Source organism: Eurypyga helias, unplaced genomic scaffold (genome assembly GCF_000690775.1).
Source record: "Eurypyga helias isolate BGI_N326 unplaced genomic scaffold, ASM69077v1 scaffold5606, whole genome shotgun sequence".
Classification (NCBI taxonomy): Eukaryota; Metazoa; Chordata; class Aves; order Eurypygiformes; family Eurypygidae; genus Eurypyga; species Eurypyga helias.
In genome coordinates, this window is record NW_010254586.1 from 63613 (window position 1) to 80725 (window position 17113).

Here is a 17113-nt window from a genome sequence, read left to right on the forward strand (position 1 = left end):
ATGTTGTGGTCTCATGGGAGACTTGCACAGGTTTTTATTAGAATTAAAAGATGTACCTGTCCAAACTGTGTAATGAAAGTATTTCATGTATTGCATTAATTTCTGGGGTTTTTTCAGTTGCATACTTGGATGCACCAATTAAACAATATAAATGTGTATTTTCACATTACTCCTTACCTGTACAATCTGTGTGCAGTATCAGAGCTCATAATATATCAATACTACAGAATTTATATGCACTTGGAAGTTATTTGAAAATAAAATCAAAGAAAGTCAAAGAATAGTACTTGCCAAACTAGCTCCAAGACTTGGTATCTACTAAATCCCTAAATGGAAGGTAATCTAGACTTTCCTCTCTTGATGTATGGGGGACATTTTGGAGAAGGCTGACATCACTTTGAGTTGCACAGCTTGCCTGCCCTAGTGCTTGCCACCATCACTAATGTAAAGTGTCAGTCACTTTACATCAGAGCCCAGTGTTTGCCAAAAATCAGAAACATGAGCAATAAAAATTATCATAATGACCATAAAAGAAACTGTTCTTTTTAGGTTGCCATCTGACACTTCCCCTTCCCACTACGAAGTCAAAAAGTTAATGGAAGCGCAGATTGGAATCGAGATTTCTCTTAAAAATGTTTATTGACCTAAGCATCCTTGAAGTGTCAAAGGTGGTGCCAGTAATATTCCAGGGAATCACACCAAATGTAGGATATAGAGAGGTTCACTGAATGCTGTGGTGCTTGCTTGAGTTTGAATAAGGTGGTACTGAATTTACCTCCTGTGAACTACTCTATCACATCTGGTATTGTGAGTCAGAAATACAGCAACACTGGCTTTTGAAAGCTTTCAGTGCATCTGTCTCAGAATAAAACCCAGATCTTTTCATCTTTTGGATCCAAAATAAGTATAATTAATTTGGAACTGAGAAGTCTAATCCAGATGTCAAAACGTTGCTCTTACAAGAAAGCAGAATTTATTTCTCTTACATCTTGATATAAAATTCAGTAAATCAGTTTTGTCCCTGCCCATGTCAGGGGGGTTGGAACTGGATAATCTTTAAGGTCCCTCCCAACCCAAATCATTCTGTGATTCTATGATTTAGTAGTATGTAATGTGTTTGGACTCACTTGTTACTTTTGTTTTAGGGATGAGATTGAACTGGGATGCTGAGAAATGACTTAGTAAAATATTTCATAGTCGACTAAGACTTGTGTGGCTAGCTAATGATTTGAGAGCTAAGATTTTGTGTGTGATATATTGGGATATTACTGGAACTAGAAACAAAATTACTACGCAAATCAGGCATAATTTATGAAGTTTTGTGAAATAATGAGGAAAATATTCAGTTACTTTTTATAATTAAGAGCAAATATATCGTCCTTTACAAGAAAAATATTGTCCCATTTTTCTTTCCTCCATACTTGGTATTATTGTGCTTCCAAAAGACAATTTCATGATCATGTATCTAACCACTGTAAAGTCAGTTTTAAACCAAAGTCCACAGAAAAAATCAAATATTTTTCATTAGTAGGTTCACCGACATTTTTATAAATGCTCTAGAGATATACTGCAGTTATATCTAGATACATTTTTTTTTTTTTACTTATTTTACTGAGATGTTATTACAGGACTTCATAAAAGAACACTCTTTAGAACATGGTAGAACTATGTTTCATACTATGCATAATGTAAAAAATTGCCAAGCTTTTATAAAATATGTTTATCATTTCTTAATGTGATTTATTTGCCTTGTGTTTAGACTACTGCATGGTAAAGTTTATTTTGTGCATATACTTTTTATTTTACTAATATATTACAAGCCATATCTCAATGACCCCTGTACATTTTTCATGCTGTCTTACTCCCAATGGCCTCTGTGCATGTAAGTAACCTGTCAAGTGACAATGCCTCTTTATTTGCTTCTTACTGTTTCCTTTCACAAACTCCTTTTCTTTATTAGCTAGTAACACAGAAGCATTAAAGTTCAGTCTTTAAGTGTGCCCCGTATTCCTCATATCTTGTGTATATGAAAAAATTAATCATTTTTCCTTTGCATTTGAAAACCCTACTGTCATTAGTTAACTCCATGTAGATTGAGATGCATTTTCTCCATCCTGCTAGTTTGTGATGAAGGCATTAATGTGTATCATTTCTGTTGTTTGTTCCTGTTGATTGTATCTAACATGATGTGGTTTTGTTCAAGAAAAAAATAAAGTATTTATCTTTTATTTTTATTTTTCTTACTGTTTTTAAATGTGAAAAGATACTTGTAGGCCCAGATGGTTAGGCTGGTGAAACTGCTGTAGGACTTTAACCCCCTTTATAATAAGAAATGAATATTAATTTAAACAGTGTGAAGTTACAAAAAGGACAGTAGTAAGAATTTTGTGTTTGTGGAATGGAAGAAAAAAATTATTAAATTCTTACTTTTAATATTTGGGGAAAGGTTGAAAGAGATTCTTCTTTAGGATGAAATTAGAAATGCTTCAAATGATCTAGTAAGTTTTCATATCTGTATCTTTTCAGGGTCTTAAAGCGTGTCAATTGACTGATTTGTAGTTTGACTGAATTGAAGTAGTTGTACCTTGTCCTCTAGGGTAAAAAGACTGCTGCTGGATTGAAAAATCTGCCTTATAAAAAGAAATATATTGTTAAATCCTTTGCTGATTTAACTGGGACTTTAGTGCAAAGAGCATGTGCTTTCTGGTAGGCTCCACAGTCTTACTGCTGATCTTGGTGGCTGGGGACTTCTGGAGCAAGCAAACTAAAGCTCCCACCACTGCCTAATTTCCTAAGGAGTTTCAGACAGGGAGAGGGATATGTCTGGACTCATCCTAAAAGATGGATGAGATATAGTTGAGGTGAATATACCAGCATAGGACTCAGAAACAAAGATGCCATACTTTAGATGCAGTCTCCTCTCCCTTTTTTTTTTATGCATAATAGAGACCTGAATGCATAAATACAGGCCTGGAAACTCTTGTCTACTCACAGTTGCCAATTGCGGTCATCTTTTAGAAACTGCCTCCTGGCCTCCTTTTTCATTAGAGTTCTGCAAGAATTACCAGAGATGTGTTATTGGGCACAGGAGGAGTAAGCTGTTTTTAATGAACAAAACCTGATCTGTCAATCATTACGTACCTTGGCAATTGACAGTAGAATGATAGGCATGATGGAATCCATCCAATTCCAACTGCACTTGAAATTATTTCTGAAATAGTACTTTTACAATTTTTCCCTAAATATGGTGGAGGGTTTTTTTATGTAATGCCATCACTTTTCATTAAATTCTTCATTCTGTCACAAGTTTTAAAAGCATGTCGATTGAACTAGCACGTGTGTTTAAAGAGAACTCTCATTACAATTAATATGGTGGTCATTTTGAAGAATAAATACCACTCTGTACATTTCTCATAGATCTTGTTAAAACATGATTATGAAAGTATCTTTAGTGTAAATAGATGTTCTCATATTGTATTCATGTGGGTCTGTCTACAGATTTTTCTTTAGTATTGCTATTTCTTAGGAATGCAAATGTGAATGGCATGCCATTTTAGCTGATTTTTGTGGTTTGCTGAAAACTGCATGAAAGGACATGCAAACTTTCCTGAGCATTTCCGTAGCTTTGTTATTGCTTTTTAACAGTTTTGTAAATGAACAATTTTGTTAAAACTGCATAATGAAATGCTTTGATTTTCGGTAACATAGTACTTTGTATTGTAAATCTAAAACTTGCTAAAATTATAATTTGTGACACAATTAATTATCACCCTTAATATGCCTTTTTTTCTTCTTCTTCCTGTGGGGTTCTCTTTTGTGTTTTAGTGTTTGATCAATTAGATCTCGTCACATATGAAGAAGTAGTAAAACTGCCAGCATTCAAAAGGAAAACACTAGTCTTACTAGGTAATTATGAGTTATTATTCTGGAGATAACAGCATAGTTTTGAACCCTTTCTGGTGGAAAATATATCATTCCTTTTTGTGTTGTGAATTAGGTGCACACGGTGTTGGAAGAAGACACATAAAAAACACACTCATCACAAAACACCCGGACAGATTTGCTTACCCCATTCCTCGTAAGTAGCAAAGTTCGATGTTCTGCGGAATTGTTCGTATCCTCCTTGACAACACACCCGATGTACTGCTGCATGTGTCCGGTTCTGCTGAGTCAGATCCTATCTTAATCATGGGAACTGTGATAGGACTGGGTACATTTCTTTTGGTTTTTTTCAGAGGGCGGGATAGTTAAGTAGCACCACTTTTACATTGAATGCGCCTTAGAATTCACAAAACTTCTTGTTAAGCATACTTCTGTCTGCTCCAAATGTTTGTTAATTTAGAATGAAGGCGAAAACATTTTTCATTTTTCTGTGCCAATTTTACATTTACAGTTCAAGTGGGACTGGAACAGCTTTGACGTTTAGAACTGTATAATTCCTATGAGAAGAAATGTTAACTGGATTTAGAGGAAACCTTTAATGTGTACCTTATCTAAATGTTTTAAATTACTTTTCACAACCTAGCCTTGAGGACTGGTATTGTACTAAAATAACTTCAAATTTCCAGAGATAAGAAAAAGAAAACTCAATTAACTTTACTGCTTACAAGTGGGTTGTTACAAAGAGCACAGTGGTGTTTTCCCTTCATGACAATCTCTATCAATACCATGGCAGGAATTGCATATCCTTATACATGATGTCTTGGATCACCCCAGCAGCAATGTGAAACTGCAGTTTGTCACACCATTGTTTATATCTAAGACACTAAAATCCTAGATTAGACACTTCAGGAGTGTGGTGCCAGGAGTATGTGATGTACATTGTACCTATATCACTCGATACGGACAAGATTATGTGGAGGTAAGGGAGTAGCAACCCAGCAAATCTGTTCTCCATTACAGAGAAGTGAAGTAGAGTTAGAAATGTTTCACAGTAAGCTTTTCACCCAGTCTCTCTCAAGTACTAACTGTATGGCTGTGGGGAGTTAGAGGCTGAGTTATTTTATCTTCAAATACCTACTAAATGGACTCACCTGTACCGTGACAACCGTGCCCTTAGATGGCCTGCATGAGGTTCCTGCACTGTGCAAGCACTGCAATTACTTCACTGATTTGCATAAGAAGACTAAAAAGTATATAGTCTGCAAATCAGGATGAAATTCAGGTGCTTAAGCATCGGTGTCATGTTTAGATGCCTGGTTTAGACATCACCTGATCTCCAGCCCCCCTCCACAAGAGCAATACTCTCCTCTAACTCCTGTGTTACATCTGATAGTCCTCTGTGGATGTTTGGGATTTAAGGCATTTAGGAAATTTAAAATGGCACTTTAAGCTGGTGTTCAGAGAGCCAAATTGCTTCCTTTTGTTAGTGATACAAGACAGATCTTATTTAAAGTGTATGTGATATATTCTATATTATGAGAACCTCATAAGCAGAACCTTATGAGAACTCTAGGTAAATGCATGTATTCTCTCCAACTCTTAGGGATGGATTTTACTGCATTTTCTGCATTCTTTTACAGAGCTGTGGTAGGAGTAGGTAGCTTTTGAGATAGGCCTTAAGTTGTGTGTGAAGTTTTGGGGAATGCTTTATGAAGAAATTATCTACCTACTGAAAACCTGATTGTAAAGGTCATGTCATGCGCAGTGGTAGGTAACTAAAAGTATTCATAGGCCCTACATCTCTTAACAGATAAGTCTGCAGAATCAATATCTTTCAAACATGTTATTGCTAAGTAGTTTTCATCTTTCTTGACCACAAATAATCAGCCTGTCACCCATTTTTCAGACCTACACTTTTGCACTGAGGAAAAGAAAGCCTCATAAGAATTTAAGTTAAAAAAAAAAAAAGAAAATACAGAAATGCTTTTACAAAAGAAGAGAATTTGAGGAAAATATGGGAGTATGTAAGTTCAGTAGACCTAGGGCAGCTGTGAGTAATATAGTGATATTATACAGTTTATATAATCCATTGTTCTTGAATTCCTAAAAATAACCACTGATCTATAATGTTTTTGTAGAACTTTTCATCTTTGAAATATGCTAATTAATCTGCAGAACATTGCTAATTAATCCTCAGAAAAGTAATAGGTATAATTAAAAATAGAATATGAGTTCCATTTTGGATTCCTTGTTTGAAATTATGATAGGGTTGTTGGAAGATATGGGATTCAATTGGGAAGAAATTTAGTGTTTCAAGTATGTTACCAACATAAATGTGATGGTAGAAAAATATGTGAGTGAATCAGTTTGTGAGGGCATGTTAGAAGAAAGAGAATCAAGTGGATATCAGCATGCCTGTGGGGAAAAGAAGAGCAGAATCACAGAATGGTTGAGATCCCTACCTCTGGATGTCATCTGGTCCAACCCCGCTACTCAAGCAGGGCCACCTAAAGCCATTGTGGCTCTTGAATATCTCCAAGGATGGAGACTCCACCACTCCTCTGGACAACCTGTGCCAGGGCTCGGTCATCCTCGCAGTGAAAAAATGTTTCCTTACATTCAGACAGAAGCTCCTGTATGTCCATGTGTGCTGATAGCCTCTTGGCAGCACAAACTTCTGGCATATTAGCCACTCTTCCCAGTTTGGTATTGTTGGCATCCTTGCTGACAGCACACTCTGCCCCATCATCCAGATCATTAATGAAGGTGTTGACCGGGATTGGGCCCAGTACTGGCTCCAGGGTAAAATGGGAATGTTAATTGAATTGTTTAGAAACTCTAAAAACTGTGAGACCTGGCCTTTGCTGTTGAAAGCAGCTGATAGAGTCTTATAGTCTTGACCAGGTAAAGGGTATTTATAACCCTCTGTTTTTCCTCTGTTACTTTTGATTTTTACCTTTTCCACATCCCTTCATATCCTGCTTTTCCCAACACACATCCCCCAGACTCCTGCTTTTCCCAGCCTCTGTCATTCTGTTACCCCAAGCTCATGCTTCATGGTTCTATATGCGATTTGACAGGTCATCATTAAGTGAACGAGTATAGATAAATTAAACAAAAAGCCATATATAAGCTTAATATTGCTTTCGCACTAAAAACATTTTGTATTTTCAGACACAACCCGACCTCCAAAGAAAGATGAAGAAAATGGGAAAAATTACTACTTTGTATCACATGACCAAATGATGCAGGATATATCAAACAATGAATATTTGGAATATGGCAGCCATGAGGATGCAATGTATGGGACAAAACTGGAAACAATACGAAAGATCCATGAGCAGGGACTAATTGCAATACTTGATGTAGAACCTCAGGTAACTAATCAGAAGTATATGAAAATGGGACTCAGCACAAGTCCTTCAACTTTTACTTTATTGAGATATATTTGTTTTTATTGATTGCACACTAGATAAGTAATGCATACAGTAATGTAGAACAGAAGTCTCTGGAACACCAAGGCATCAATCTGTGAATTCTGGTAATCATCTGGTTAGCACAACATACAGCAGAAACAAATTCATAGTTCAGCTTGGTATGCAACCACTACAGCTTGAAAATCCTCCTCACATAACTTTAATCTCATGTCCAGTGAAATGTATCAAAACAAGGGACTGGCATTGCCTGCCAGGAGTAATGTTTCACTATTTTCAGAAATTTCTCTTTGATGCTGTATTAGAGAGTAATCTTGTTCCTAACTGACTCTTGGCTCCATATCACTATTGAGCATGTTCAGAAACATTTATGGTCAATCACTGATTTTGATCCTGTTTGCACAATGACCAGATCAGTGTTGTTACCTTATAAACTCCTTTCTGTGTTGCAGTATTATACTTTTCAGAAGAGGGCAGGAAGGAAAATCAGGCTCTCAAGAGACACTAACAATTTGTTTGTTTATTATATAAAACATTAAGTGAAAAATTCTGGTATGTTTCCTTTGAAACGTCCATGTAGTCATGACTTTCAATTCACAGGGATGTGTTTTTGTGTTTTATTAACTGCGACAACGTGAATAAGGATGAACATGATGTTTATGTTATTCTATTAGCAGGTTGAAGGAATGGGAGGAAAAACAGTTAAATTGTGGCTCGTGTTACCTGTTTAAACTTGCTGCCTTCTTTCTTCTTTGTGAAGGATTCAAGAATTTCAAATTCTTTAAGAATTTCATAACAGAAATAAGAGACCTGACTAGATTATTTAGGACAGTTCACATAGTATGCTGGTGTGGTGCTGTTCTGAAAAATAAAATCCCTCATTGAACAATTTTCAGGGAGAGCAGCATTTATTGTTGGTTCAAATGGAGCAGCTGTTAAAAGCAAACTCTTGATAAACCCTTTCAATTTGCATTATTCAGAAGCATTAGAATTCTCAGAAGCCGTTTTAATCTTGATTAAAATATATTTACATTCGGTAACAGCCGCCTTTGCTACACTTCCTCCAGCATGTGTCTAGCAAGTCTCTTTCTTAACCAGCTTCCTCATGCATCCACCTCAGCTCATTAAGGCCAGCCTGTTGGTGGACATACTTCTAGTTATCTTACACTGCTTGCCTGTTTTCCCTTGGATACTCTGAGTTATGTGAGTTTTCTTGACTTTCACATTCAGGGTTTATCTCTTGTTTAGAGGAGGTTGGCATCGATGATGCATGTAGGTGGGTTTCAAGCAGTAGAAATGAAAACCACTTTAGCTTGGGAAAAGGATGAATTGGCTTTGTATAGGACAGGAAGTGCAAGGAGCCAAAAAAGACTGACCTTGAGTAGCCTTATTTTATCTTGTTCATCCATTTGAGTTCAGCTGAGGTATGTTTACTTGCTGTCCTGCACTTCAGTCTAGCTTGGATCTCTACCAAAGTTTCACTTATGGCAGCTCTGTGCGTCACATCATGACTAAGTCAACTTTTTAATGAGAACTCTTTTCTTATGCATGGATTTGGTTCAGGAGATTGATGCTGCGTTTACTGCATTAGTGCTGTGCTCACTTTTTAAAAACTTCGCTGTGGTTACCATAACCTCTCACGTCACATTTTCGTTGTTTCAGAAAATAATAGTAAAGTGTTGGTAGGTAGAAAAAGTCAGACAGGAAAAAGATATTCTAATTAATATTTATTCTAAAATAGCTCTCTCTCCCCCCTATTTGTGACATGACTGATTTTTTTTATCTGTCATTAGTCGTTCAGTTTAAGTGAAAACAGAATTCTGCACCCTTTGAAAGTGTATGGGAAGAGCACCCTAAATCTTTCATTGTTTTGAACACTCACTTTAATTAAGGATAAGTATACAGTTTGATCTCCAAAAATGTAAAGTAATGCAAAAAATTATGTATCTGTATTACAAATGTCTTGACTCCAGATCAGTTTAAAACAAATACCAGCACTGGTAAATCATGATTTTGCATCTTTTGCTTGTGTGACTGAACTTACTCCCCATTGTTGGGGAATTCTCCTAAAGTATCTGATTATTTTTTTTCCACTTAGGCATTGAAGGTCCTGAGAACTGCAGAGTTTGCTCCTTTTGTTGTTTTTATTGCTGCACCTACAATTACCCCAGGCATTAACGAGGTATGGCATGTTGCAATCTAATGTCCTTTCAGAGACAGAATTAAGGGTGAGATTCAAATATGCAGATAAGACTCTCTGTTTCCCTATCTGTAAATGGAGAGGCAGAAAGACAGTTGCATGGCTGCATTATTAGGTTTATTGAGATGTGTTTATTGTTTATTAACTGATTTTTCTAATTCAAAAGACGCACTTCAAGGTGAAGGATCCACATGATGTATTCTAAAAATACATATTCTTTTATTTCATTCCCCACCCGAGCTCAGCGGACATTGTCCATTTCCCAATCCTTGACAAAGCATTAGCACAAATTACTCAATTCTGAGTTGCAATGCTCACACTAGATTACAGCTGCCCTGAACTGAAGAAACGCATGTGCGTGACTGTCCTGTCACCACACCTCTCTCTTGTAGTATTTCTTCTATACAGCAAATACATGTAGGCTTATATTATTAATAGGCTTATTAATTCTGGAGACTGTTCTCTAGAATTGGAAGCTTTGACCATAGGGGTAATTGCTTGTGGAATAGCGTTAAGTATTCATGGAGGTCCACATCCTGAATTTCCTGTTTAGTTTTTATAGAGTATCTGCTCTGCAGATTGCTACTGATCTCAGAGATGACACCAAGCAATGGATGTTGCTCACAACAGGGCAAACTCTTTATCTGCCCCACCCTTTTTAAACCATGATATTAAGGTATTTAATCAATTTGATTTGACCATGAATCTGTTCCAAATCTCCTAGATGTCTCCTTAATCATGCAGAAATAAAGTCAGAAGCCCTGTCTCTAGAGCCTGTTTCTATAGAAATGTAATTACAATATCATAAGTATGAAACTATGACAGCACTGCAGAGGCTTGGAGGAAAATAAGGAAGAAGACTAACATACTTAAATGCAAATACCCTGCATTATTATTTTAAAAGTAAGTGGAGAGTGAAAAATACTGGCCTCAAGGTGGAATTTTACAGGCAGTGGAGGCATTCTACTAGCCTTCTGTTACTGAAGGGAGCGATTCTCTCTGACTTGCTTCTGGGGCATCACTACAGCTCTGCACTGGCCATGTCACTTACCAGACCCTTTTGTGAGCTACTTTAGCTCTAAATTGGACTTTTGTCCATTTTCAAGCATCTCACAAGGGCTCTGAGAAGTACCAGTGCCAGAACAAGCACTAAAAGCACATAGGAAGAGAGATGGGAGGGAGAAGGATCTTTTAACTTTCACAGCAGTAAGTGATGTCATTTCACTGTGCCCTATGGACTCATACCACAACTGGTAAATGTCACTTGTGTACAAAGATCTCTCAGAACATCACAATTTGCAATGTTGGTGAAGTGACAGTTTGTCTAACTGCTGGTATTGGAACATGCTGTAAATCAGTACAATCTTGAGAAAACACTAAAATTTTATATTCCTCACTGAATTTGCCTTTGTGCATGCAAATGGCATGGCATCACTTAGAAAATCGAATCGTTCTTAGGATGTGTCAGGAGAGCATTGTGCTTACAGCAGTGCTCAGGCAGCCAGGTACAGTGCGGAATTGTGTAATTGCCTGGGTTTGTTGCCTCCGTACCTGTGTCTCAGCTCCCAAATAATCTTCCTTGGCCTCACTCATCTGCCAGTGATACTTAACTTTTGATCTTGCAGCTGTAGGATATAAAACAGATGCATTTGGGACAGTTCGTATGAGGGAAGAAATATTTTCTGTGGTACCCTGGGAAGAGGACGAAAGTGTATAGTAGTGGTGGGGAAATACTTGTTCATGCCAGAGAAATATTAGTAGAAGCAAAGTGTTATATTCTAAATATTTGCATTTGTGCTGTAAGAGTGTGTTTTCATTTTAAGCTCTTGTGACTAAAGTCTCTGTGCACGCAAGGATTCACTCAGGGACATGAATTGCTGAAGTGAGGCCCATGTATAAAGCATGCTAATTTATGAATCAATTAAACTTAAGGAAAGGGAGGGACAGGAAACGGTTACAGCAATAGACTTTATCGAATACAGGATCCTATATTCCAGGGTTTACCAGGCTGCATGAAGGGAGATATGCAAACTGTGTTTGTGTGTTAGCAGCCTGCAAGGCAGCAAACAAGGGTGGAGAGTGTGTGTTTCATGTGTTCCATTCATGCTTCCTTTTTGAAAGGTTCATTTGCATGATGAGTATCCCTTTCTGTTTATCCTCTTACCCTGCTTTGTTTATTTTACTTAAGTTTTTTGAGAACACTTCTGTAAATGACTGTCCTTTTTACCCTCTTATGTTTTCTTATATTTCATCTTTGCTTTTCTTTTCATTTTCCTGCACTCGTAATAATTGTACATAGCTGCCAAAGTGGTGCAGAAAATTGCCTGTAAGTACCAGCTAGGGGCTGACAAGGTACTACCTCAGTAGTTTTAGAACGTAGATATGCTGTTCCCATTCAACATTACTTTCACCATTGGAATAAAAATTTAATGTAATAATGATTTCAGATATCTGTGCTAAAATTATCTGCTAGTAAAAAGAAACTAGACACTAAAATTTCTACTCTTACAGCTATGTATCTGAACACTGTGGTAAAATCTGCAGATGTCTGATCTTAAAAGTATCTGTCTTGAGACACTTTAGCCTATCGCAGAACACAAAATACCTCATTAATCAATGAGGACCACACAGCAAGAGTTAGAAAACGAAATATTATGCTTTCCAGCTGAATATAGCAGTGCACTGTGAGCAGTTTTGCAAAGCACAAACCGATTTAAATCATATGTGAAGTATCTCAGTTTAGCCACCTGCTTAATCACAAGGGAAACGTAAATCAGGTTTTTACTGTGCTGAAACACGGAGAGGAGAGAGCATACCAGGAAACTTAGGAATAGTTCCTACTTCCTCCAGCTGTTTTCTACCTCCCATTGCCCAAACCGCAGCGGAGTGGAGAGGCTCTGCTTTTTTGATCTAAATCTTTATTGAGCCATGTGTAAATCTTTATTGAGCCAAATTCTTCTGAATTTCAGCTATGCTTCCTCCCTTCCTACAGCCAAAGAATAAAAGGAAGTTTTCTTAAGAAGTTTGCAGTCCACCAGCTGTTTGAATTGAGGAGAATTTCTGTTGGAGCAAAATTGGCAAATGCTTGGCAGTGTGTTTATGCGTTGTCCACAGCCTTAGAAGGGCATATTAGTAACTTGTTGGGCTGTGCTTTGACTGTCACCGGAGGCAGCTATTGTCCTATGTAGTTTAAGGCGAAAAAAATCCCCGCCCTTACAAACTGAAGATATTGCTGGTGGCCACTGTGCGCATGAGAGAGATTTCATGGATAAAAGCCATGTTTCACTCCTTTCTGTCCCAGCTATGGTGGAGGAGAGAAGACTAGGAAAGTGAACCATTCTAGTGATAGGAAGGAAAAGTCTGTTCCTATATAATAATGGAGACACTGCGACTAGACCCACATGAGAAGCCTATTACATGAGAACTGAGGGAAGAAGACGACAAGGCAGATGTTCTGCTCCCAAATGTGAAATTATTGAAGTTGTGGCCATTCATTTGTCTGTCTGCAGCTATCTGAATATTTTGATAAGGATCTTCTTTCTTGGTGCTGTTGAGAGCACCGCTGCAGAAGAATATTATTCTTGGAGAATAATCTGGGATGTTCACTATTCAAGATTTAATGAAGAAACTTTAGAGAAAATGAGAGGAACTTGGTATAGTAAAAATTTTGAGGAAGTCTCAGCTTCAATGATTAATCTTTGCATTTAAGACTTGCAGACACAGAGCCAAGTCCAACAAAGTTTTGAATGTACAAATAGATACTCTGTCACAAACACAGGTGAAATTTGGCCCCAGAATCCATAATCTCTTCTTTCTGCAGAATTTGAGAAAGTTTGAACCTATTTGAAAATTGCTGCAATGGCCTATCCCAAACTTATTGCTGCTTCTAAAAGTATATGAAAGAAATAATGTTTTACATTCTCAACATGTTAGGAAATTTAGATATTCCATAATACAACCCACTTCAATCCCTATATAATTGGATCTAGGAGCAGCTAAATCAAAAAAATAAACAAAAATTAAATTAGTTCTTGAAACTCTTGGTTTTGTGACATCTTTGTCTGCAAGGTAAATATTAGTATTCATTCCTCTTTACCTACCAGCTGGTTTTTTTAAGGTGAGATAGCTGTAAGTCTCTCAGATTTTTGTTTGGTCAGTCACAGTAAGATAGATGCCTTAGTGAGAAGAGTTCATTCTCATACTTGTAGTAAGATGACACTGATGAAATATCTGAATAGCAGTTTAAAAGCAACATATCTTAGCATTTTAAGGCTACATGAGGTTTTTTTCAGGTAGTGTTGGCCTTGTGCCATGAGATTAAAACTCTGTTAAAGGTGCAATACAATTTTGTTAAGTATGGCTTTCAATATAAAATTAATCTTAGCTAGGTATGTTTAAAGCACTGAAAATGTTCTGCTTGATGAGTATGATTTTTTTTCTATCCTTTGTAGGTTAATTTAAACAGAAAAGTTTAGATCCTTAGGTGGTATAAATTGATGTCTCTCTTGGGTAAACTGCCAACTTTTCATAGATTCCAGCTAGGTTTTTGGCTTAAAGACACTGGGCCATATGAAATGTTCCACAAACATATTTAATATTAGTATTGATCCATATTGTTCAATTGAATAATAGTATAAATTAAATCTGCATGCACTGGTATCCTCTGTGGAAGTTCCAGGTGTCACTGATGCTGCATAATGGTCCGTACAAGAAGCATCCCCTGTACAGAAGTACATGTGAGAAGTATTTGTCTGACTCTGTTTGAACGAAATCTGTATTTGTTATCAAGGGAAGGTGGCATTCCCCCTCGTCTGGGGCTGCAGCTTCAGGAGAGAAGCAGAACTGTAACTTTGGTAGAGAACTTCTCCTCCAGAAGCGGCTGGTTTCGTAGCTACAGGGAAGGAGAACTGTCTCAGCGCAGGTTGAGGACCTGAAAGCCACTGATCCACAGCTACTTCTCACCGTAATTACAAATACTTGGAAGTTTGAAGAGCAAAAAGAGTAGGGTCTCTTCTTAGGGAGATAAAAATCTGTTCCCAGAATAATTTCTTGTGAAAATAGCTGTAGGCACTGTGTCTGTACTTCCTGCAGCCTAAAACTCTTACAGTAAAGTGTATCCCAGTTGACTCATCAAGTAGGGTGACCCTATAGATAACTACAGCGCAGCAGAGTATTTAATTTTGCCCCATATCCATCCCAAACTTGTGAGGCAGGAAGGACTTGATTAATTTCCTGTGGCTACTTCAAGGTTTCTGAAAGCAGCAAGTGCTTATTTTTTTATCATTTCTAAGGGAATCTGCAGGGAGAGAATTCAAACTTATAATTGCTGCAGAGCCCTAGAGAGAAGCCTTTTGCAGCCCCGCTCTCCCAGAAAGGCAGACCTTGCCAGCAAAGCCCATCGCCATAGCGTTGCTGGCTGCGCAGCGCCCGGCCATGCACCCCCAAAGCAGGATGCATTTCTTCCCGCAAGGACATTGTCACAAAGCCACAGAGAGCACCAGCCTGGTGTCGCTGGCGTGCACCAAAATAGGAACCAGAGAGTAATGTGGAGTGAGAACTTCCTTATCAGTAAATGGTTATTAAAGGAAGTAGGCCTAGAAGGCTGATGTTGAACAGTAAATCATGACTGAAACCAGGAAGAGCTGATAACCTGACAATATACCCTCTCCTGTTTCTCGTGGTTTCTTACCTGGACATAGGCCCAGTAGCTCATATTTGTGCACTTTGTGTATGTTTAATTCATATATGGTCTGCCTTGCTCCATGTCTGTGCTGCTATTCCAAGCTTCCATCCTCTGCCTTGCTTTTAATTGTAGGCTTGTGTTTTGTCTCAAATAATGTCAATAACCGGGTGCCGTTTGGATGTCAGCTTCAAGGGAGAAACGGTGCCATTTCCATAGATTTAGGTGGGGGACCTAAACCACCCAGGCCTCCCTAAGGCTTTTTCGCCCCTTTCCTTCTCTGTAAGCAACAGTTAGAAAGCTGCTGTAGAAGAGCACGAAAGGTCCAACTTCTGTCTCTCCCATTTTCTTTTCTAACCGCCGAACAGGACGAATCCCTTCAGCGCCTGCAGAAGGAGTCTGAAATCTTACAGAGAACATATGCACACTATTTTGACCTAACAATTATCAACAACGAAATCGATGAAACTATCAGGCACCTGGAGGAAGCCATCGAGCTTGTGTGTACAGCCTCACAGTGGGTCCCGGTCTCCTGGGTCTACTAGACCGGTCTTGAGAGAATCGAAAAACAAAATCTGTCATTACTGGGAACCACCTCATACATGGAAAACCTCTTCGTTATTGACCTCGTGTCAACAGGTCTTGGCCCCTAGAGACTACCTAGATGTAGTGTGACCTAAATTTATAATTATTGTCATGTCCAAATAGATAGGAGGAGGGGGAAGAACAAATTAAACGCTAATTTAAAGAGACAGTATCCTTTTTTTTAATCATTTCTCCAAAACTTTAATAAAATGTATCTTTAAATATATGTATTATTCAGTCCTTTGGAATGTTATATTTTTTGAAATCATAGCTTTTTATTTCAAGGGCCCCTAAAAACTGCACAAAATAGATGCTGCTTTCTATAATCTATTTTAATAGTAATAATAATATGATTCTGTTACCTTAACTTGGGGGTGGAACACTACATTCTTTTTAGAGTCTGATGTTATGGATTGGAATACTTTGCTTTCCTTTATTTATTTGAAATAATTAGTCTAGTGGTTACAAAACAAAATTCATAAATTTTAAAGGCCTTTCTTCACCTTTTTTTTTTCCTAGGATAGTATTTTTAAGTACTTTTGTGTATCATCCAGATCATGTGATACTGTCTCTTTGAAGAACTCTGTAAAACTTTTAGAAATTTGAAATTGGGTCTTGACTCTTAATGCATGTGGACAGTCGCAAGCGTTCATGCCGTTGGTGTATCTGTGTTGAAAAAACCTGTAATCTACAGCAAAGTACATTCCGTTCATGGGAACACGTACCCAAGGGAATAAAGTAAAATATTATTCTGACTAAGCTGTAAACCTATGCACATCCCTTGCATTTTGGGCAACTTTATAAAAAAAAGAAAAAGAAACACAAAACTGATTTTTATTAATAATAATCATGTAGTGAAATGTGTTTGTAATTTTGTCTCAATTTAATTTGTTGTAAGGTGGGAGGGGGCAATTACTGGTTTCACCATTTCAGATCTGTGTTGTCTGAGAGTATTAACGTTTTAATTAAGTTTAAGCAAAGAAATGCTGATTTTTAATATGTATGTAATTGTTAAAAAATGCACACATTTTAAAAGAAAATACTGTGCAATGAAGAAACCAGTTTAGGCATTGCGATAAACTGACTATTCCAAAAGACTCATCTGCAACAGCCCTGTAAATTCCTTTTAAAATGGTAATTGACTCTACAGTCTGACCAATTTTTTTTATTTTAAATATACTTCCTTTTATGTGTTCAACAATTAAATGCTTTTGGGTCCTTCATTTCATCGCAGGGAGTTCCCAGAACAAATCAGTGATTCTTGCCATGAGAAAAGGTTTCGTAGAGTCTGTAAAGGGAAGGCCCTGGTAGGGGCACAGCCTGGACTCTTTC

At 37.5% G+C, this 17113-nt stretch overlaps 1 protein-coding gene across 1 annotated transcript in view; it reads left to right on the forward strand.

Annotated features, from left to right (window-relative positions):
• CASK (calcium/calmodulin-dependent serine protein kinase (MAGUK family)) overlaps positions 1-16982 on the forward strand; it is a 79259-nt gene extending 62277 nt beyond the window's left edge. Inside the window, exons 17-21 of the mRNA XM_010153039.1 lie at positions 3841-3906; positions 3998-4078; positions 7057-7259; positions 9415-9498; positions 15565-16982. Coding sequence (XP_010151341.1) covers positions 3841-3906; positions 3998-4078; positions 7057-7259; positions 9415-9498; positions 15565-15741 — 611 coding nt within the window. The 3' untranslated portion in view covers positions 15742-16982. The remainder of the gene's footprint in view (positions 1-3840; positions 3907-3997; positions 4079-7056; positions 7260-9414; positions 9499-15564) is intronic.
• The last annotated feature ends 131 nt before the right edge of the window (positions 16983-17113 follow it).